At 49.1% G+C, this 23,205-nt stretch overlaps 1 protein-coding gene across 1 annotated transcript in view; it reads left to right on the top strand.

The window, feature by feature from the left end:
• The window catches only part of Cnih3 (cornichon family AMPA receptor auxiliary protein 3), a 99,254-nt gene that overhangs the window by 27,284 nt on the left and 48,765 nt on the right, over positions 1 to 23,205 (top strand). Inside the window, exons 2-3 of the mRNA XM_005078128.4 lie at positions 16,682 to 16,750; positions 20,215 to 20,262. Coding sequence (XP_005078185.1) covers positions 16,682 to 16,750; positions 20,215 to 20,262 — 117 coding nt within the window. The remainder of the gene's footprint in view (positions 1 to 16,681; positions 16,751 to 20,214; positions 20,263 to 23,205) is intronic.

Below are 23,205 nucleotides of genomic sequence, written 5' to 3'. Positions count from 1 at the left end.
TGCTTGGGCAGAGGGTCATGGTGGCAGGGGTGTGTGGTGGAGGGTCATGGTGGCAGGGGTGTGTAGTGGAGGGTCATGGTGGCAGGGGTGTGTGGTGGAGGGTCATGGCGGCAGGGGTGTGTGGTGGGGAGTCATGGTGGCAGGGGTGTGTGGTGGAGGGTCATGGCGGCAGGGGAGTGTGGTGGAGGGTCATGGCGGCAGGGGTGTGTGGTGGAGGGTCATGGCGGCAGGGGTGTGTGGTGGGGAGTCATGGCGGCAGGGGTGTATGGTGGAGGGCCATGGCGGCAGGGGTGTGTGGTGGAGGGTCATGGCGGCAGGGGTGTGTGGTGGAGGAGCTTCTCTACTTCTTGACAGGCAGAGAGCACAGAGAGAGGCGTGCAGACAGCTCAGACCTCAGGTCACTCCCCCAGTAACCTAGTTCCTCCATCTAGGCACCAATGCTAACCACAGCCGCACCCTTAGGGGAGAACCCTGATCAGGCAAGGAGACAGAGACTTCCTGTGCTCTGACCAAGTGGGGGCGGGGGCTACTGGGTGCAGAACACCAGACTTAGCACAAACTTATTCAGTTTCAAATCCTTGAAGTTTGTCCTCTGAGGCCAACATGTAAATTTATGTAAAAGAATATGAAAATTAGCACCAGGGCCAAATGACCTGGCTCTGCTCCTGCCAAAGGACAGCAGCCTTGGCCCTGCTGGCCTGCACGGGGCTCTGGGACTCCGGGGCCCTGGACTGTTGTATTGGCTCAGGTTGGCAGAGGTGGGGAGGGCATTGGGAGATGGGAGGCCTGCTCCAGTTTAACAGTTCTAGCAAACAGGACTGTTGCTCATGAACGGAGGTCTCCAGAGTTTCCGAAAGGTAGACGTTGGTTCATCAGAGCCCAGCTCCAGAGTGGGCGATGGACGTGACCCTGGGCTCCTCCGGGGACAGACTGTTGCTGCTGCCGTTCCCACACCTCAAGGCACAGGGTCAGGCTGGAACCCTTGCATAATGGAAAGGAGCCAATGAGGAGCCTGCGTATGCACTGCACATACACACATAACACACACAACACGACATACACACAATATAACACACAACAAACATACGTAATACACATACACATGCACCATACAGTCAACACATACAAACACACAGCATTCAACATATACATAATACATACAACACACATATATACAACACACAACAAATACACAAAACATACACATAAATAAGCATCACACATAACACACAACAAACATATGCCACAACACAACAAAACACACATGTATACAGCACACAACAAACATGCATAACACACACATACATATGCAACACACACACACAAAACTACACAAAAACATAGCCATAACACAGACACACAACACACACATCAGTAATACACATATACAGAACAACACAAAACAAATAAACATATACATACAATACACAAACAACAAATACAAAATACAACATACCTATAACACATACAGAAGACACATATACAGAATACACATAACACATTCACAACACACCATATACAACATGCACACAACAAACTGTACATACCATACCACACACTTACAACACACAACATACACAATGCATGTATACAGCATGCATACTTGAATCATTCATAGAGCACAACTCACACACACATTTCCCCAATACGCACAACACACACACTATTGGGTGCTTGGTGTGTCTCCCAGAGCGAGCTGCAGGGCTCTGTGTGGCTATGCATAGGAGGTTCCTCTCCTTGTAGAAGATGGGCTGGAGTGAGCGGAAGGGAGGGGAGGAGATGAAAGGAAGAGGAGGAGGAAGAGGGAGGGGAGAGTGGAGAGAGGGAGGACAAGCAGAGGGAGAGAGGACAGGAAGGAGACTGAGGGGATGGGGGATGTGCACACAGGTCTGGGGGGGAGGGGACAACACTAAGCCAGAGTCACGGGCAGCTGCCTCCGCGGTAGCTAATGCGGTTGAAGCAGAGAGTTTGGATGGCAACAGGCTTAGGGACGAGTGGAATAATAGGGCTATTAGATCAGTAAACAGCTTTGGGTGAGTTTTCTTGATTGTGTGAATACTGACTTTGTAAAGTTGCCAACAGTACAGGGATGGTGGGGGAGGCTGCCTAGTGGCCTCTGCTAAGTGTGGTGTGGCATGTACAGTTTGTTGTGTGTGCATGTTGTATACGGTGTGTTGTGAATGTGTTATGTGTGTTGTGTGTAAAGGTGCCCATACCTTTGCCGGTCTTTCTATCGGTGCACATGCACACACAAAGGAAATTAGGAGGGATCAGATCGTGTCGCTTATTTGTAAGCACTCTCCTTCCAGCTACTGTCCCCCCTGAGCTCAGATGAGCGGGTGCAAACAGCCTGTTACATACCAGCCACATGCTTCTCAAGTTCATGGATCATATGCAAACATATGTGACCTGCATGTGTGTCTCCACACCCTGTTTTCCCTGTAGAGTCATAGCCCAGTTAGGTGGATAAATCTTACTTGGGGCTGCAGAATATTCCGCAGTTGGGATCATCATTGTCTCTCCAATCACGTGTAAGCTGATCGATGAACATTCCTGGTTTTTGTTTGTTTGTTTTGTTTTTATATATATCTCAAACAATGTGGACATGCATCCATCCTTACCCTGCATTGTCTTTATTCCAGTGGGGCAGATGCTGGCAGGGAATTATTGCATGAAGGACATATGCTTTTTCCATCAACAGTGAGCATGATCAGATTGCCCTCTGTTGGTTCCATCACTTCCCATTCCAACACCAACAGGGTGGAGGTTCCCCCCCAATACCTTACTGTAATAAAATCGGTTTCCCCTGAGTTAGGTCTCAATGCTAGTTCATTTGCATTCCTTAGCCCATTGGCAAGGTTATAATACATTATTGAATATTTTTGCAAAGCAAGACTCGGCCTGTGAGTCTGACCTGTGACTTCTGGGTTTTGTGAGGTAGCAGGTTACTGGCCTGTGGCCTCTCACAGACCCTTCCTCTCTGTGTGCTGCTCTGACTAGATGGGATCCAGTAGAAGACATAGACACTGGACTCAGAGCAACCAGGGTGTGGTGTTGATTGAAAAATCCTTGGCTGCAGCCTGGATGCTCTGTGCACCAAATCTAACAGGTCTGATAGTGGGGCAGACACAGCAATGGGAAATGCCACTGAGAGGCTTGGTTATCCCATTCAAGATATCCAGTCACTTTGCAACTTGTCAGATGCAAGTCCTACAGCGTGTGGTGGCTGAGAGAGGAGGGCTCTTCGTGCCCTGGGTTGTTGTCTGAGGGTTCCAGCTAAGCTCAGGGGCTTGGGTTGTTACCACACTCCCTGTCACATGCAGGTTTGCCTAGCGTGTCCCAGCCTTCTCTTCTCCTGTGCCTAAGGTGGGCGGGCGAGGGGCAACAGCCTTGTTACATGGGTGTTGGGAAGGCCAAGGCAGTGGGAATGAGGCAGAAAACCGGATTCCCCTGAAACTTCTGTACTCCTCTCATAAATCTCATGCATACATACACACACACACACACACACACACACACACACACACACACACACACACAAGTCCTTATATGTGAATCCGTGTGCACCTACCAGACATCAACCTTGGGTGTCATTCCTCAGGATCCAAATATATATATTTGATACTGGCTCTCTTACCAGGACCTGGGTTTTGTTCACTAGGCTGAGCTAAACCCACAAACCCCAGGGTCTTCCCACCTCTGCCTCTTCAGTGCTGGGGTGGCAAGTGTTTGCCAATCCCAACTTTTTGTGTAGGCACCCAGGCATCAAACTCAGGTCCTTGAGCTTGTGTCTCGAGTGCTTCACTGGCTAAGACATCTCCCAGACCATTTTAGTGTATTTGTGGCTCACCTTCACACATTCTTTCATGAACACACCGACACACGTCTTTGCAGTCTCTCTCATTTCCACTCTATGAACTCAACAAGCTGTGGGGATCCCAGTGATGGGTGCCTCGGACCTGGCTGACACGGGGACCTGGCTGACACGGGGACTTGGCTGACACGGGGACCTGGCTCCCACTGGGACCTGGCTCCCACTGGACACTGCGTTGGTGATCTGCGTCCAGCCCTCACTGCTGTTCTCTGCCGCTCCTCCTAGAGTCAGTCTGGCGTCCTAGAGGGTCAGCTGTGCTGCCTGAACAAGGAAGGCAATGGTGTTGCTTTCAAACCTAAGTTTTCAGATTCCCAATTATTTTGGATGATGCCTGCTCACACCTTGTTAGGGAGTTTATTTTGGTTTTGTCTGATTTGAATAAGCCCGGTTTTCTATATGCTGACTATTCAAGGCTCCTTCCCTTTTAACTTAAATGATGAGGGGCCTCAAGAGGCACTTATTTTAGACTCTGTGTGAAACCTGGTTCTAAAACAAGAATCAGCCAATGTCCTGCAAACCAATTTAATTGGTTAGGTCCAATAACTTTGTGGGGCACAGCAGGCCACTTCCTGTAGTTATACTTGGAGACACTCAGCAGATAATTCATTCTGCAGAATCCATTAGGAAGTGGTGTTGTTCAAACTGAGATGTTCTGCAGGTGCATTGCTAAGATTTATTTTTAATACCTCTGCAAAATGACCATGTTGCTGCAAAAAGCATTGTTTAGAACTTTCCTAGGCCAAGCAAATTCCATTCCTCGGCTCAGTCACACACTGAGACTTGATCCACCAACCAACTCTTCATGGGCTAGGCAGCATCCAGACTATTTAGGGAAGGCTGCTTGAGCCCCGTCTTTAGCTCCTAATGGGCTTGGGACCCAGGAGAAAACGGGTGCCACACACAGAGGAGTAACGGGGTTGTGTTGTGACAGACTGTGAAGAGCGAGGAAGCTGTTCTTATCCTGTCTGCCTTCCTCTTGCCACAGATGCCCGATGATCTCAAGGAGGAAGGACTTCTTTTGTGCACAGCTTTAGGGGTTCAGTGCGTTGTTACAAGGAAGCCAGGGTGGGTCAGAGTCGCTCACATCATGGTGGCCAAATCCACCACTAACGGCTTGAAAATGGCAGGCCTGGGCCCAGTCCACATGACCACCCTCCATCACCCCGTCGTCTTCAGTTTTGCTGCGAGTCTCCTAGCCAGGCGACAAAGTGAAGCCTGGAGCCATGGGTGCCCACCCCAGGAGGTCACTGTGGCTCCCGGTTACCGCAGAATGGTCAGGTAGGTAAAGGTTGGCTCTGTCCACCTTGCTTCCAGCGCTGACCGCGAGGCATGGTCACTGCTCAGCAAGTACCTGCAGGAGTAAACAAAACCGGTTCTTCGTGTCCCTCGTGGATGGTGGGCAGGTGCCACGGTCTGGGTGATGGAGAGGGACTTGCTTAGCCAAAGGGCAGAGCCCATTGGAACCAGGGGAGGAACAGATCTTTTGCCCTTGTCCTTAAATCTCCATGGTTTAAGAGAGAACTCAAGGCACCAGAAAATGCATGGGCCTGATTGGACAGAGGGTTCTCTGGGCTGGGGACAGTTACCCAGAGCCCGGCCTTTGACTGTAGTGTTGGGGTTAGAGGCATGGTAGTGAGGCTCAGAGTGCTACAGGCTGCCACCCCTCCCCCACTCCTGCTGCTCAGTGACAGTGTCACTTCCTTTAACAAGTCAGTGTGCACAGCTGTCCCCATTATCAGCGTCTCCCTGGACTTTTCCCGACCTGGTGGCTGATGACTGGAGGCAGGATGCCTCTTTGGAGTGTCAGCAAATCAGCCTGGCTGGGTGCAGGCTACAGTCTTGCTCCCCTGGCATCCATCTGGACATGCGGGGCTCTGAGCTGTCATTGTTTGCTGGTCACTGGATGGCCAGCAGACGCAGAGGACACAGTGTCAGAACTAGCTGCACCTGCAGATTCTGGCCTAGATAATGGTTGGAAATGCCAGTGTGTTCTGTGTTCAGTTTAGGATTGCCATGTAGGTCCAGGACAGGGCAGCTGAGGCCTCTCTTGTTTGTCAGCTGGATCCCAGTCCCCACCTGTGACAGGGTGGACCATGAAGTCTCTCTCACTTACTTGCTTTTCCCTGGGTTCCTATCTGTGCCTTTGCCACAGTGACAACTTCTACTGGACTCAGATTATACAGCTGATGACTCTGCCCAAGACCATGGTCAGAGGTGTGGGACAAACATCCGAGGTCAGTAACTAGTTAAGAAAGTGACATCATTTCCTACTGAGCACGGGTCCTGAGTCTCTTGCTTTATGTAATTCTTCTTTTTTTCCTTGTGTGTTTTCATGTATATGTATGTGCATATGTGGGTGGGCATGGGTGGACATGGAGATTTAACTGTGCCCTTATGTTTGCATGACAAACATTTCAGAATGGCAAACATGTGTTGACCCAGCCATCTCTCTACGCCTCATTGTTTCTTTTACAATGGCTCTGAAGTAGGAACTATTGTTGCCCTTTCTTTATATTTGAGGTAACAGTGGTTTGGAAAGGTTAATAAAACTTGCCTGCGGTCACACAAATCAGTGAGGCAGAGACTGAATTCCAGCAGGGGCCTTGTGACTCACACAGTGTGCCTGAGCTCCCCATGGAGTTGTTCCTCAGTGTGGACACAGTGGGAGTCTGCACTCCCATCAAGCTGAGTCCTCATTTCTCTGCTCTCTGCTGCAGGCTCTGCCACCTCCCCATACTCCCCACAGTCAGCTGGGGGAGGGACATCACTCTTCCTATTTTATAAACAAAGAAGGCACAGTCTGGGGAGGTGGAGGTTACATTCAAGGTCATGGGCTAGTAATGGGCAGGTGGAGACTTGAGGAGGACTCCTCTTTGTACTGGCCATGTCTGCGAGACGCAGCAGCTAAGGGTAACTCAGCTTGCAACGATGTGAGGGGCATTTGGGAGGTGTGTCTGAGAGAATGGCAGATGAGGGAACCATAGGATGATAGAGGCTGCGTCAGCTTTCTTTAGCTGTGATTAGATGTCTGGCAAGACCGGCTTAAAGGAAGGGAGACTTTGACCCACAGTTTGGAACTTACATTCCGTGGTCAGTGGTTTCTTTGTTTTGGTACCTGTAGTGAGGCGTAAGGTTACTGTAGAGAGGGTGTGTTAGAGCAGTGCTCTTGCCTGGTGGGAAAGGCAGAAGGAAGAAGAGGCATAGGACAAGAGAGGACATAAGGGAGGGTATGAAGGGCTGGAGTTCCAACCAATATGCCCGTAATGACTTCCTCCCACTAGGTCCCGCCTCCTCAATGTCTACCACCTTCCAGCAGCACCACAGACCGGTGACTGGTGACCTGTGCTTTAACGCAGAGGCCTTTGGGGGCCATTTAAGATCTATACCGTTATGGTAGCATGCGGAGATCAGGGGATCATGGGTTGAATGTGGGGTGTTGGTGGGGGGTCAGATATGGAGGAACAACAGACAGAAGAAGGGTGGGTTCCATATTCTCCCCAATCATTGGCCCATTCCGGTCATGTGTAGGTGTCCCTGCCCCTTGAGACTCTGCTATGGAATTGGCCTGGCCCCATCTTCTTGGTAGGCCACAGCACAGGGATCCCTGGTCACGACGAGAGTGGATGCTGCATGTGACAGGAACAAGTTGTCCCATGTGTGCTGCTCAAGAGACACAACTCTTGATTCCGCTTTCCCAAAGGGCTCTTATCATGTGAGATCCGGTGGAGTTAGGACAAGACTCAGCTCCTGGTGTTGGCTTTACGCTGCCTTCTTTGGTCTCATTAGCTCTTGGTCATGTAGGGCTAAGCAGACACATTGCTTAGAACCTTAGATGGCAGGGTGCTGGTACCCAGCCTGCTGGGTTTCCTGAGCCTGACTTGCTGGGTTCATGGTGCTCTCTGCACACTGACTTTCTATTTAGGTAAAAGATCTAAAAGGCCACCACCCACCTCTGCACAACCCATCCTAGTTTCATTCCTGTTGACCTGTTCTCAGTGCTCTTCCTGACCCCTTTCAGGTTCTATTTGTGCAAGTCTTGTTAAAATGAGGCAGTGTGAGCAGCCAATGTGGCCAGCCCTGCAAGTCACCTGAGAACCACACCCCAGAGTGGTCCCTGCAAGTCTCCTGAGAACCACACCCCAGAGTGGTCCCTGCAAGTCACCTGAGAACCACACCCCAGAGTGGTCCCTGCAAGTCACCTGAGGACCACACCCCAGAGTGGTCCGTGTGGAGGCTACAGTGAGGCCCCTTCCTGGCTTGTCTCTGCACCAGGCTGTGGTTTTGGTTTCCCTATCACAGCCCATCTTGTTCCCCACTGGCTCTTTGTCTCCCATGATCAAGCTTTGCCCTCCTTACAGCACAGCTTGCTTCACTGGAATGTTCTTCCTCAACTGTGCAGGTCAGTTTTCACTGTCAGCTTGACACAACCTAGAGTCTTTAAAAGTTTGCTTTTAAGGTTTATTTATTTTTATTTTATGTGTATGGATGTTTTGTCTGCATGTATGTCCGTGTACTCCATGGGTGCTGGTGTTTGTGGAGGCCAGAAAAGGGCATTGGATCCCCCTGGAACTGGAGTTACAGATGATTGTGAGCCACCACATGGGTGCTGAGATTCAAACCTGAGTCCTCTGGAAGAGCCACAAAGGCTCTTAATGGCTGAGCCATCTTTCCAGCCCACAGTCTAGACTCTAGGTCCTAGGGTCTTAGGAGGGACTGTCTAGATCAGGTTGGCTTTATTAGCTCTCTGCAGGAGAGTCTTGATTGTTAATTGACATGGGTAGACCCAGCACACTGTGTGTAGTGCCGTTCCCTGGGCAGGGGGTCCAGAACTACATTAAGAGAGGAGAAACCTACATAAGCAGCAAGCAGACAAGGGTCCATGTGTGTATTCTCTCTCTGCTGTGGACTGTGGATGCAGGACTTTAAGTTCCTGCCTTGAGTTCCATACAACAATGGGTTATAAGCTGTAATTGTGAGCCAAGTAAACACTTCCATGCTTATGTTACCTTTTGTCGGATGACACACAGAGCAACAGAAGTGGGACCAGATCCACGCCTGGCTTCCTGGCTGCTCAGTTCTCTCTCTTGGCAGAAATGATGCTTCCTCAGAGAAACCCTCCTTGGCCACTCACCCCAGTCTAATTTCTTCATGTCAGCTGATTCATCATTGTCACCTAACCTACCATTTTCTGATATCTTCTTGTCTATTTGTTAATTAGCTCCCTGCCCCAGATTATAATCGCAGTGGTGACAAAGGGCCTCGTCTTCTTCATCAGCGCTGCATTTCAGAGCTAAAGAATGGTGCCAGCGAATCCTGGGCATCCAGTCAAGATATTTGTTTCATCTTCAGTAACTCAACACTTTCTTTTACCCTTTCAAGTCACAGAGTGAGCTCTGTGTGCTGGATAGAGTCCTGGCTGGCTCAGAGCTCGTGTCTAGGCATGTGCTGACTGTGCCTCACTCTTCCTGTGACGTTGAGAATATCATTAGAACTCTCACTTCCTAGAAGGTGGAGAAGTGGCCAACATCTCACCCTCCATCAGCTGATGAGTTCCATGCTGCCCATCAGAGGTCAGCAACAGGAGGATGAGTCTGGAATCTTCTCTTCCCCATGTCTTCCGTGACGCTACTTATTCTACCCTATACCTTGCATTCATACTGTGCTATCTTACTGATGTAGATTCATCTGCAGGAAAACTCTGTGGATGTGACAGGGACTTCCTCTGGGACACAGTACAGGACTTGCTCCTCTCTCTATTCCCACTGCTCTGCTATTGGCCCTTCCTGCCTTTTCTTATACTCACTCAAATCCTCAACCCAAATGTCTAAGGAGAAAAAAGTAGGCGTGGCTGGTGTCTGGTGTCTGGTGGCTGGGTAGTAACAATGGACGTTGGCTTGAACAGGCTAAGTTTAACAACTTGATGAAACAGGCCAGTTCCTTGAAGCAGTGGGTATACAGAGCTCACATAGTAGGAGCAAGACTACCAGAGTAATCCTAATTATGTTTTTGAAATTAAACTTGAGCTTTAAACTTCCACATAGGCAAGGAAAATCTCTGTGGTTCCAAGGGATTTTAGATCCATGTGAGTCTTGAGTCCAGAACCAAAAGAGGGGTACATAAAAGAATAGTTGTCAAGTGTCACAATAAAAGCTTTTGCTCTGCTCTTTCAAGGCTACCCTGGGCAACATAGCAAAACCCTATCTCAAATGTTTTAAAAAAGGAAAGGAAAAAAATGGGGCAGGCATGGACCTTAGTGGCAGAGTGCTTGCAAAGAGCATGTGAGGCCCTGGGCTCCATCCCCAGCGAGGAAAAGAAATCATCAATATGAAGACAGATTGTTAGCTTTGTTTTTACAAAAGGGGCCAATGATTTAAACACATGCTCCACCAAAGAAGACACACAGATGGCGACTAAGCCCATGAAAAGAGTCCCAGTGTCATTACTCACTAGAGAAATGCAGATTGAAGCCACAGTGACTTCATCCACACACCCATCGAAACAGCTAAGCAAAATCAGCCATCATAGTTTTTGACTTGGATGTGGTATGTCTGGAACTCTCACATGGTGTTTGGCAGGATGTTACAGATACTTTGGAAAAGTTTATCAATTCCCTACAAACCTAGACCTACACTCATCAAATTGTCTAACAGTTTCTCCCCATCACCCAGGGGAGACAGCTGTCTCTATGCAAACGTTGACGCTGGCTCTAGTTACAATTGTCAAAATATAGGGACAACCCAAGCATCCTCCAGCAGGTGGACTGGATAGGTGAACATGAGTGTATCTTTAGGCCTGAGTACAGCTCAGGAGGGAAAAGGAGCGTGTTACTGATATGAGCAGTGATGTGACCAATGTTGAACATATTGTCATGGGAAAGGAAGCTGCCCGGAAAGCCCACGTGCCTCATGGTTCCATTTCTGGGGTGTCTGGACAAAGGTAAAGCTTTAGACATGAAGCAGACATTGGTGATTGACAGGCAGGAAGCAGTGTTGGGGTGGGGGAACAGTTGAGTCTCAGAGTCGGAAGGAAGGGTTGGGGAGTAATAAAAGCAATGAATCACCGTCACAGCGTGTGCACAGGACGGTGCATTTGCTGAGATCTAAGGAGCTTTCACTAAAAGGGTGAATCTTACTATGTTAAAGTTTGAAAGATGAGCTTGAGGTTTGACATGACTGTATCACTGGGCCAGGAGTTCAGGTCCCCCTGGTACTGTGTGGTGCTGGGCTGTGTGCCTTGGTGGATCATTGGGACACACAGGAGGCTCAAGTGTGTATAACTGAGTCACAGCTGTTCATCTAGCCACCTTCAATCACAGCAGGGTCCTCGTGCCTCTCATACTCACAGGTTCCAGGGCCTGAGGACTGCCCTCTGCCATGCTGCCCCTGTTCTCAGACACAGCAGGAGGCAGGGCCAAGGAGCCTGCTGATCACCATCCAGACAGGCAGAGGGTGGCCCAAATCTCTCTACGGGGACACTGCTGTGTTTCCCCGGCCAGCTGCTCATCCTTCCCTGTGTCTTAGAGGCCTCACTTCCTCCTCCACCGTTATTTTGTGGAGCAGCCGTGTGGGTACCACCTGGATTTGTGTCTTGGTTTCTAGTCTGGCACTAGAGACATTAGTCACATTTGGCTCCATTCTCCATCTCTAAATTGGCGGCAATAATAGACCTCTTTCATGGAGAGTCCAAGGATTGAATGATGCATGTTTGTGTAGTACATGGTCCAATACCTGACATGGTGACCCTGTGAGGAATATACTGATTTTCCTGGGTCTGGCCCTTATCACACTGGTGCTACAATGTGTGCATGTACCCTGCTGCCACAGACAGGGCATGTTGTGAGGCCAGGAGCTACATTTTGTAGAGTTTAGTATCTCCAAGTTGCCAGCGCAGGACCTGAGTATAAAAGATGCCTCCTGGAGTTTTTCAACTGAGTAGACAGATTCAGCTGTGACTTTGGTGTAGTGAGGATGCTGAAGACCCTGGCCATGACAGAAAGCTGCCTGGCCATAGCTCACATGGGGTGGAACTCACTGGCATAAGCTGTGCCCAGGTTGGAGCCCAGGCATGGAACTGAATGTCTCAGGATTCCCAGAAGATCCTCTGTCCTGCTTCACAACCAGCCGCTCCTGCCCCAGGCAGCACAGGTTCACCTGCCTGCGCTCTCTTGTGCAAGGACAGAGATTCAGGCATGAGGCTGGTGTGGGAAGAGGATCAAAATGTGTGGGCTTGTGAGTCTTTCTAGCTGGATAAATATCAGGCCCAGGAAGTGCCGATGTTAGCCTCCCTGGTGCTGGAGTGACAGGTGGAAGTCTCTGTCGATGGCCCTGTTTTGAGTCCATAATTAGTGGGGGTATGATACTGATGAGGATGCTGAGGATGGGGGATACTGGTGAGGATGCTGAGGATGGGGGATACTGATGATGCTGAGGATGGGGATACTGGTGAGGATGCTGAGGATGGTGATACTGGTGAGGATGCTGAGGATGGGGATACTGATGAGGAGGTTGAGGATGGGGATACTGATGAGGATGCTGAGGATGGGGATACTGATGAGGATGCTGAGGATGGGGATACTGATGAGGAGGTTGAAGATGGGGATACTGATGAGGATGCTGAGGATGGGGATACTGGTGAGGATGCTGAGGATGGGGATACTGATGAGGATGCTGAGGATGGAGGATACTGGTGATGATGCTGAGGATGGTGATACTGGTGAGAATGCTGAGGATGGGGATACTGATGAGCATGCTGAGGATGGGGATACTGGTGAGGATGCTGAGGATGGGGATACTGATGAGGATGCTGAGGATGGAGGATACTGGTGATGCTGAGGATGGGGATACTGGTGAGGATGCTGAGGATGGTGATACTGATGAGGATGCTGAGGATGGGGGATACTGGTGAGGATGCTGAGGATGGGGGATACTGATGATGCTGAGGATGGGGATACTGGTGAGGATGCTGAGGATGGGGATACTGATGAGGATGCTGAGGATGGGGATACTGATGAGGATGCTGAGGATGGGGATACTGATGAGGATGCTGAGGATGGGGATACTGGTGAGGATGCTGAGGATGGGGATACTGATGAGGATGCTGAGGATGGAGGATACTGGTGATGATGCTGAGGATGGTGATACTGGTGAGAATGCTGAGGATGGGGATACTGATGAGCATGCTGAGGATGGGGATACTGATGAGCATGCTGAGGATGGGGATACTGGTGAGGATGCTGAGGATGGAGGATACTGATGAGGATGCTGAGGATGGAGGATACTGGTGATGCTGAGGATGGGGATACTGGTGAGGATGCTGAGGATGGGGATACTGATGAGGAGGCTGAGGATGGAGGATACTGGTGATGCTGAGGATGGGGATACTGGTGAGGATGCTGAGGATGGGGGATATTGGTGAGGATGCTGAGGATGGGGATACTGGTGAGGATGCTGAGGATGGGGATACTGGTGAGGAGTCTGAGGATGGGGATACTGGTTAGGATGCTGAGGATGGTGATACTGGTGAGGATGCTGAGGATGGGGATACTGATGATGCTGAGGATGGGGATACTGATGAGGATGCTGAGGATGGGGATACTGACGAGGATGCTGAGGATGGGGATACTGATGAGGAGGCTGAGGATGGGGGATACTGTTGAGGAGTCTGAGGACATTGAATTTATCAGGATGTACATATGAGAGACAGGTTATGTCTCAAAAGATTGGACTGGATGGATTAAGGAAGAGTGAATAGGGGCAAAGGTCTGCCAGCTCTCAGGCTCCCAAAGCCAACAATACTCATGTAGAATAAGGTGGATTGAGTTTAACCAGAACACACAGAGAAGATCAGGGCTGGTACAGCCAAGATGCATTTGCAGAGGCTTGGGGTGCAGAGTAGAGATGGCAACTGATGCTCTTGTTCTGTGCTAACCAGCCTCACTCTGGATAGTGCTCAGTTCTGACAGGTATGTTTTGGGTGGACATGTCCAGCCAGTCATGCCAGTAGATGATAATTAGGATAATGAGATGACCTAGCACTGGTTTGTATAAACAATGGGTGGAGAGATTTTGCTTAGGGAATAGAGATGTGCCGAGGTCACAATAGTGGCAATCCCTAACAGGCTCCATGTCGGGGAGACTGGACTCATTCTACGTGTCTCATGTAGCACTGCCCTGTAGAAATTCCTGCAGGAACCAAACAGTTTTTATGTGATAGATAACAGACGTGTGTGTGTGTGTGCAGTGTAGGTTCATGATCATGTGTGTATATATATACATTTGTGTCTGCAGGTGTACATGTATCTTTTTAGTTGCTCTCCACTTCACTTTATGAGACAAGATGCCTCACTGAACTTGGAGTTCACGGATTTGTACAGTCTGGGTGGCTAGCCAGCCCCAGGGATCCCCTATTTCTGCCTTTCCTGTTCTGGTATTACCATGTTCTGCAGTGGTTCTGGTTCTCAACCTGTGGGATGAACCTCTTCAGCAAACCCCATCACCAAATGTATTTACATTACGATTCATAATAGTAGCCAAATTATGTTATGAATTAGCAGTCCTAATAATGTTATGGTTGGGAGGTCACCACAACATGAGGAATTGTATTAAAGGGTTACAGCATTAGGAAGGTTGAGAAACACTGATCTAGAGGATAAATACAAGAATAGACCAGGAATCAACTATTTTCTCTAGAAAGAAATGTTAGCAGATATGTTTGCCTCACCCCTGCCTCAGAGTCTTCAAAAGCAACATACAGAAAGAGAACTTGACCAAGCAGCAGCAAAACTCTATCCGTGGACATCAAGGTTTGGATTTAGCATATTTTTTTACATGTTGCAAAAACAGTCTTTTTCTTTTGATGATATTTTTCAACTCTTTATAAAATGCTAGAGTCATTCTTAGCCCACAGGTTATGAGAGAGTGGGTGGCAGGCTGGCCTGGCCTGCAGGCTGCAGCTCACTGCTCTGACTTTGGCTGTGGGTGGAAACTTTATGAAGATCATAGGTCAGGCCAGTGAAGACAATGCTCAGCTTGCTGGAGCCAGCAGCAGAGTGATCACCCTGAGAAGTCCCGGCTAGATACCCAACTGTCCATCAGAGGTAGTGTGGGAATGCCCTCTTAGCTCAAGTTATGCTAGCATGTTCCTCCATGTTGAAGTTAGGGGGACACATGGATGCTGTAAATACACTGCTTTGCAGAGTGAAGTCACCATCCTCACTTGGATCTTAACGGTGGCCACATGGGGCTGGGTCAGGAGCTCTCGGGGTGCTAAGCTGACTTCCTCGCTTCATTATTTCTGCCACATATTCAGGGTTCCCTGAAATGTGCCTTTGTGGAGAGTATGTTCATTCATGCTAAGTAGGTGTGATAGTCATCTTTCCTTTACTGTGACAAAATACTTGAGATAAACAACTTATAAGGAAGAAAGTTTTGGGTTAACTCCTGGTGTCACCAAATGCTTCGGCTCATGGTTTATTGCATTGTGATTTTGGGTCTGTGATTAGGCAGAACATCCTGGAAAGGGAACCACATGGTAGAGGAGCCCTGTTCACCTCTGCACTGCCAAGTGGTCAGGAAGGAAAACAAAACAAAAAACAACCTAATAAAACTAAGAGGTCTTAACTCTGCTATGCCCCAATTCTTAAGGTTTTTCTCCCCAATATAGTAATGGACTAGGAGGTATCTCAGTTGGTAGAGTGCTTGCTTAGCCTGGAGTTCTGAGTTACACCTCTAGCATTGCATGAATCAAGGGTGGGGGGTGCACCAAGTCACCTCAGCATTTAGGAGGTGGAGGCAGGGGGATCAGAAGATCATCCTCATATATAGTAAGTTGGAAGCCAGCCCAGGATACATGGACCCCGTATCAAAAAACAAAACAAAACAAAACACATCCAACCAAACCACCCACCCACCCAACCAACCAACCAAAGAACTTAACGAAAAAACAAACCAAGGGTACCATGGGCTGGGTACCAACCCCTTAACACATGGGCCTTCAGATAGCATTCAAGATCCAAACTGTAGCCGGGAAGAGACTTTGCTGAGAATACCAAAGCCTCCGCCAAGAGTGGAGAGTCCCTGGACCAAACACCTCTGTGTTCTGCCACTTGAGCTCCCCCCCCCAATAACAGACAGGACACTGGATTTAGGATGAGGACTTGAGAGCCTTTACCCTCATTGGTTCCTTCTGTGGCTGGGACATGCCTCATCCTATGGTGGCAGACAGTCACCTTCCTATTCCCTTCTGACAAATGGGGAGCCATAGCTCCCTAGGGAGCTTGGAGTCTATATCTGGATGAGCCCTGGAGCCTCCAGTCATAGGCATGGCCTGTTTGGGGCTGCTGATGTAGCCTTTGGACATTTAGAGATGGGATTGGTTCTCATCGTGACAGCTTAGCTTCCCTGTCTTTCCCCCGACTTCTTTTTACTTTGGGCATTTCTGCCAAACAAACAAACACAGAGATAAATGAGTCAACTGCAGTGTCTGTCAGGGAAGGTGCTGAAACACTGGATGGAAGTTTTACATTTTTATGCCTTTACCAGACTCTGCTCCATCAGAATAGTTTTTCTACATCTTTGTACAGGCTGCATATGGAATAGAAAACATTTAAAAAATGTTACATGGGGAGTTTCAAGGCAAGCACCACAGACAGAAGACAGCAAACCCATGTGTCCATTGCCACTGCCCATTTTGGCAGTGGTCAGCTCCTGGGCAGCTTTGTGTGGTCTCCAGCCTTTCCTTTCCTCCCATGGAGCTGGGGGCGGGGCTGACCGCGTGTGCACAGTATCCTGATTGTGTGTTCTCTTTCAGATCATCGCCTTTGACGAGTTAAGGACGGATTTCAAGAGTCCCATAGACCAGTGCAACCCTGTCCATGCGGTAAGTAGTGGTGCCTGCGGTGGGCAGGGAGTGTCCCCACAAGTCACCGGGCTCACGAAGGACAGAGGAGGTTTTACAGAAGAGAATAAAGGAGAACATGTTGTCCTGGTCCTGCCTCTATTCCTTGCTGACAGTTGTTACAGAGCCTCCTTGCTGAGGTCAGCTGAGCTCTTGCAATCAATACATTGCCAGTCAAGTGTGGCAGTTCCTGTGACCCCGGGGGTGGGGGGTGGAGGGATCTGCTACACTGTGGTGCTGAGTCCTCAAAACCTGGTGCCAGTGATTTTTGGGTCCTTATCTCTGACCATAGAAAAGACTCTGTGTTGACCAGCATGTCTGCAGGGTGTGCAAGTGCTATGTATGGACCTCTTGCTCTGTGGTAGGTGGGCAATCGTTGGGTTTCTCATGGAGGGTACATGGATGAATGCAGTACCAGGTCCAGCCCCGGTATCTGGTGGGCTTTCATCTCTGGTGCCTGTGGCTTGGAGTCAGCTTGTTGCACACCAGGAATCTGGTGCAGTCTGGTGGATGAGCTCTGGGTTCTGTTTCTGTTTCTGGATGTCAGGTCTTCTGACCACCAACTCAAGTTAGTTCTTGAAAAGACTTGGCTTTATAATATCTAAGCCCCACTTTGGCATAACAGTCTTTGATTCTATAAAGTAGAGCCCAACTCTTTCAAAGTCAGTTATAAAAAGCAAACTGGGTTAGTCGAAGTACCCTTAAGAACCACTTGAAAGCTTCATAAACGTTGTAGTTTTAAAAACCTGCTTTATTCTCCTCCACCAGCCTTACCTTCACCTGTGATAACTTGACTCTGCCAGGCCTGAATGGTTTTTGCCTGGGGCTCACATCTTTCTGGACACCGAGTTTGGCACCAACAGCACACACCTGCTCGTCAGTACCCATAGGTGCTCAGAGTGGCTCGAAGCCAAGAGTGTTCATTTCCAAATGCAAGAAATTCAGGAGCCCGAGCTGCTCCCTCATCCAGTGTATCCGGAGTTTTCCGACAGATCCCCGAGCAGGATAAGAAGGAAAATTTGTTCATCCCCTTGTTTTCATCATGCCAGTTCCATGCCAGGTTGCAGGCACCTGGTACAACCTGGAGATACTTTTGTGGAGTCTGTTTTTGTCTCATCAGGACAAGTCCTTAATTTAGACATTAAGTTAGGATTTGCATATCCCCTCCCCTCTAAGGGAAGGGGGTGCTTCTGGAAAAGGATAGTGCAGAAACAGCACTCAGTAGGTAGCGTCCAGAACTACTCACCAGAAACAGAAACGGACTGCAGGATAAAGGCATCCTTTCTCTTCCTGCGGTGCTTGGGTGGAGCTCAAGCCTTTGCATGCACCAGACAAGGGCTTTATCAATGAACTACATCCCAACATTTCTAATTAGTTATCGTATTAATTAAGGAGCTGAGTCCTGTGAAGCCCAGACATGGACAGAGCAGAGCTTGAGGTGCCCCTGGGGAAGAGGGATTAAAAACAAAGCTGAAAAATCCTCAAAGCTGTAATTAGGCAAGTGCATAGACATGTTATTATTTTCCCTGTTGTCATGACATTATTTCCCAGCAGGGAATGAAGTGCTCTGGCCAGTTCATTTAACTGCCTCAGGCCTCTGGCCTCCTTGGAGCCTCCAGAGTAGAGTAACATTCAGGCTCTGAGACTTACAGGCTTGCCTCACTGGTTGACAGTTCTGGCCCTAGAGGAACTTGGGTCCCAAGAACTTGCTGACTGTGCAATGCATTTCTTTTTTGGGGGTTGGGGGTGGGTTTCAAGATAAGGTTTCTCTGTGTCAGACTCCTGGCTGTCCTGGAACTCATTTTGTAGAGCAGGCTGGTCTTGAACTCACTGAGATCCACCTGCTTCTGCCTCCTGAGGGCTGGCCTCAAACTCACAGAGGCAATGCATTTTTTTAATGAGGGCGTGAGATCCACTTGGTTCCCCTGCCCCTTTCTTATGGTAGGCATGGAACTCAGATCTTTGGGCATTGCTAGGGAAGCCTTTGACCCCTGACATCCAACCCATGCCCCATAGGTTTAAGATGCCTTAAAGCTTCAAGTATTAGTGGGAGTGGTGGACCTCTTCCAGGGCCAGGAGGGTTCCGTCTCCATCATCAGCCCCCACTGGAAGTCTCTGTCACAGGGAGGGGCAGTGTTTTCCTGCAAGGCTCTGGCTTGCTGGAGTATGTGTGTCTCTTCTTGTGTATGCATCTGTATGCACGCTCATGTGTGTAGCTTGTGTATGCATCTGTATGCACGCTCATGTGTGTAGCTTGTGTATGCATCTGTATGCACGCTCATGTGTGTAGCTTGTGTATGCATCTGTATGCACTCTCATGTGTGTAGCTTGTGTCCCTGCGATGTGGACAGTAATCCATCCTGATGTGCCTCCTTCCTCTGGGTTTATGGGCTGCACAGAGATCTCCGTATTTATGATTCAATTAGGGAAACCGAAGTGTCCCGGCCACCTGTCCTCTCCAGATCCACAAGGAACTCATTACCATTGTGTCTACGGCAACCAAATTGCTTCGGTAATGAAGCACAGAGGTGTCACAGCTGTGTTCGGCGTGGCTCAGACGTCTTGACAGTTATCGCAGAGAGAGGAAGCCGGGGACATTTAACGTCTGCTGTGGGCAGCACCCAGCCGGGGGCATTTAACGTCTGTTGTGGGCAGCACCCTCTGTTCAGCCTTATGACGCCTTTCCCTGGAAATGAGCCAGTCCTTGGAGACAGATGAACTTGACTTCTGGAAAAGTCAGAGCCCAGCGCACAACTGGTAGCCTGAGTCCAGGGAGGGCTTGCTTCCTCCAAGCACACTCACATAGAAAAAGCAAAGAGTCTCCGCTGATGAGGATACGAGCTTCCGCTAATGAGGATACGAGCTTGCTGCTCTTGGAGAGACACCGAGGTGTCCTGTGCCTGAGATACGCAGTGAGCGTATGGTGCCCACTCTGCATCCAGACCGTCTGCTGTGGATGCATGGAGGCTTTGACTATAGGAAAATGAATGCTGGGTGGGAAGAGAAGAATGCATGCTTTTGCCAGGAGTCTGTACACGCTCATGTATGCAAGCACATGTGCCTTGATGTCATGTGTCTTCCTCAGTTTCTCTGAGAAGTTTTGTTTGTTTTGGTGTTTGCTTTTTAAGGTGTGCTCTGTTAAAGGGCTGGAAAGAAAGTGGTTAACATTCCTTACTGCTCTCACAGAGGACCTGAGTTTGGTTCCTAGCACCCACATAGGTTGTAACTCTGGCTACAGGAGATCTGAAGCCACCTTCTAGGCTGTGGATACCGGCATTCAGAAAGCAAGTGGGTCTGATGAGGTTCAGACTGCCGGGAAGAGACAGTGCCTGTGCCTAGGGTGTGTCTCTGTGGGTTCCGCTTCCTCTGCTGTGATAGACTATGTGTGCCTCGCATTCTCAGCCACCCTTAATCTCCTGTTTCCTTTCTTTCCTGCACATCCTCAGAGGGAGCGGCTGAGGAACATCGAACGCATCTGCTTCCTTCTGCGAAAGGTCAGAGGGCTCCTCCAGGTGGATGGAGGGAGGGTCATAGTGAAAGGGGTCCTCAGGTGAATGGCAGCAGGGGGATGAGGTGGGAGGAGGCCTCAGTTCTCTGGAACTCTTCAGAGGCAAGAGGGACAGATTAGAGGAGGTGGCCTTCAGTCAGGTGTCAACAAGACACTGGCTGTGTCCCGGGGCTCTCTGATTGGAGTTGTAGGGCGTCCCTTTGCCGTATGATGACGGTTGGAATTTACAGGTCCTGCCACCTCCCAGTCTTTGATCCTGTCCATGCTGGGCTCAGGATTTTAATGGCACGTCCTGATCTAAGGAAGTTTTTAACTGGGTGCCTTGAGGTTCGAACCTGTCACTCAGCTTTGCAGTTTGACCTTTCAGCAGGATTGCTGGGTATGCTGGAGGGCTGGGATTGGAAAATGCTGTCAAGGGGGGCAGTAGACCACAGCTGCCCCAAGCTCCTTTTGGAAGCATGTGTGCCACCCAGGCTGGGCGTTAGGCATTGTCTGTCAGACACTACCTTTCTCCAGTCAGCAAAGCTTAGAGAAGAGGCACTCACGGGTAACATAAGCAAGGCCCATGGCCTTGAGCCTATGGCCATCACTGACCTAAGTACAGAATGGGGGGCACTGGCCACAGGAAAGCCATTATCTGCCCAGATACAGTCTTTTGTAAAACCAAGCACTGACACAAGGGAAAGAGTTTTTTACAAAGTTCTAAAGTTCTTTTCTGTATTTCGTTGGAGGGAGTCTAATCTAGAAGGCCGCCATTTCTCAGCTAGTAAGTTGCCCTTTAATGTTCTCTAAGAAACCCTGTATCTTAGAATTTTGCATTTTGTTTGTCTCAGCAGGGATGCTCAGATGAGAGCATGCACTTGATAATACTAGTGATCCAAGGAATAAAGGATGATTAAGAAAATAGCATACAATTTGCATTAAAAATGTGCAAATTATTTCCTAGATAATGTCGCAGACACCAGTAACCCTCCCCGGTCACCAATCCCACATTCTCTTCTTTGTTCCTTAGGATAGTGCCTAAGTGACACAACCCCTGGGAAGACAAAAATCAAACTGTCGTCCCTCAGACCCCAAGTTTCCACCCTCCCATCCTGAGTGCATCACCCAGTGTTCTCCGGCAGGTGATCACCCATTTTCATGCCCCTTGCCTCACCCAGCCTTCTGTTGCTGGATTGCAGACTGGCCAGCTGTTGCCTCACCAAGGTCCTGCTGCCTACGGGCTTGTGCCCTAGGCTTTCCCAAGGTCGGAGTGAGGATGTGAAGTAAACTCTCCAGGAGTTAGCTTTGACGTTCAAATCTGCATGTGGTCTGCATCTGCTTCTCTAAGCTGTAGACAGAAGGAGTTTACTCAGGAAATACTGTATTCCAAGTGCCTTTTCCTTACTCTTTCCTTTCTGGCTGCTGCCTCCAGTGCTGGTTAGACATAATTGCTGCTCACTGCGGTGAGCAACACCAGGGAAGACAGTCTAAGATAGGCACTGAGGAACTCCGGCACAGGAGGTATGTGACGTCACCCCCTGCAGCCTTCTGCTTCTCTGGCTTCGTGGAGTGGCCTGCATAGTGGGACTCACAAGGCGGATGCCAGTTCAGTGCCCATCACTTTACTCCTCTCAGGAGTCTCCCTTCTGCTCCAAGCTCTTTCCAGAAGCCTGGCTTTCCTTGCCGGTTGTGTCTACCTGCCCTGGGTACCCGAGACAGTTTTCATTGATGTCAGTGGAACTCAGTTTCATTCTGGGTGTAACTTCAAGTTGCTCCTGGCCATTGGGAACTTGCTATAGTTTACATCTCCTTTAGCTTAATCTGATAACTATATAGGCTCTTACCACAGGTGTGCGTGAGTAAACTATGCAAGAGGTCTGTCTCTGCTGCTAGAATGGTGTGGTGTCAAGTTGACCATCAGATATGGTGACAGCGAATGAAAAGCAGCACACAGACTATTGAAGATGCTCACTTGTGTTAAGTGAATAAATATGGCTATTTTGGTCCCTCTTGTTAGGAGTACTGCCATAGTCCTCATTTTGGGGGTGCCAGGTCAGTACCAAGTATCTACCATGTACTGCCCCTTAGAGATGGCATCTACCTACCTACCTACCTACATATATATATCATCTATCTATCTATCTATCTATCTATCTATCTATCTATCTATCTATCTATCTACCTACCTTCCTATCTATCCATCTATCTATCAATCTATCTATTTATCTACCTACCTACCTTCCTTCCTATCTATCTATCTATCTATCTATCTATCTATCTATCTATCTATCTATCTATATCTTAGCTGGTGGTGTGTGTGTGTGTGTGTGTGTGTGTGTGTGTGTGTGTGTGTATTTGTGCCACAGAGTCTCATGTAGCTTAGGCTGGTCTTGAACTCATGCTGTAGCAAAGGCTGGCCTTGAACTCTTCATCCTCCTGTCTCCACATTGCTCGTGCTGGGATTACAGGTGTGTGCCACCATGCCCAGATTGCCTGTGTTTTAAAATAAAAGCTAACTGATTTTCGACTCAGAAGACTTTTAACTCTCAACTTCTCTGGTCCTATTCGTTTCCTGTGTTCATATTTCCTGCCTTCTCTGCAGTCATTGTTTGGCTCCATGCCCCAAGGTCTGCTCCCAGCCAATTTGGTTTCTTTAGGATTAAAGGACGGCGGTTGTCTTAGTCACTGTTCTGTTGCTGTGAAGAGACACCATGGCCAAGGCAACTCGTATGAAAGAAAGCATTTAATTATTGGGGTCTAGCTTACAGTTTCAGGGGTTTAGTCCATTATCGTCATGGCAGGGAGCATGGAGGCGTGCAGGCAGATGCTGGAGCAGTAGCTGAGAGCTACATCCTTATCTGTAGCGGGGGGGGGGGGACACAGAGACAGAGACAGAGAGAGAGAGAGAGAGAGAGAGGGAGGGAGGGAGGGGGAGAGAAAGATAGCG

This window comes from Mesocricetus auratus, unplaced genomic scaffold, assembly GCF_017639785.1.
Source record: "Mesocricetus auratus isolate SY011 unplaced genomic scaffold, BCM_Maur_2.0 Super-Scaffold_100676, whole genome shotgun sequence".
Lineage (NCBI taxonomy): Eukaryota > Metazoa > Chordata > Mammalia > Rodentia > Cricetidae > Mesocricetus > Mesocricetus auratus.
This window is presented reverse-complemented; position numbering and strand designations above follow the sequence as displayed.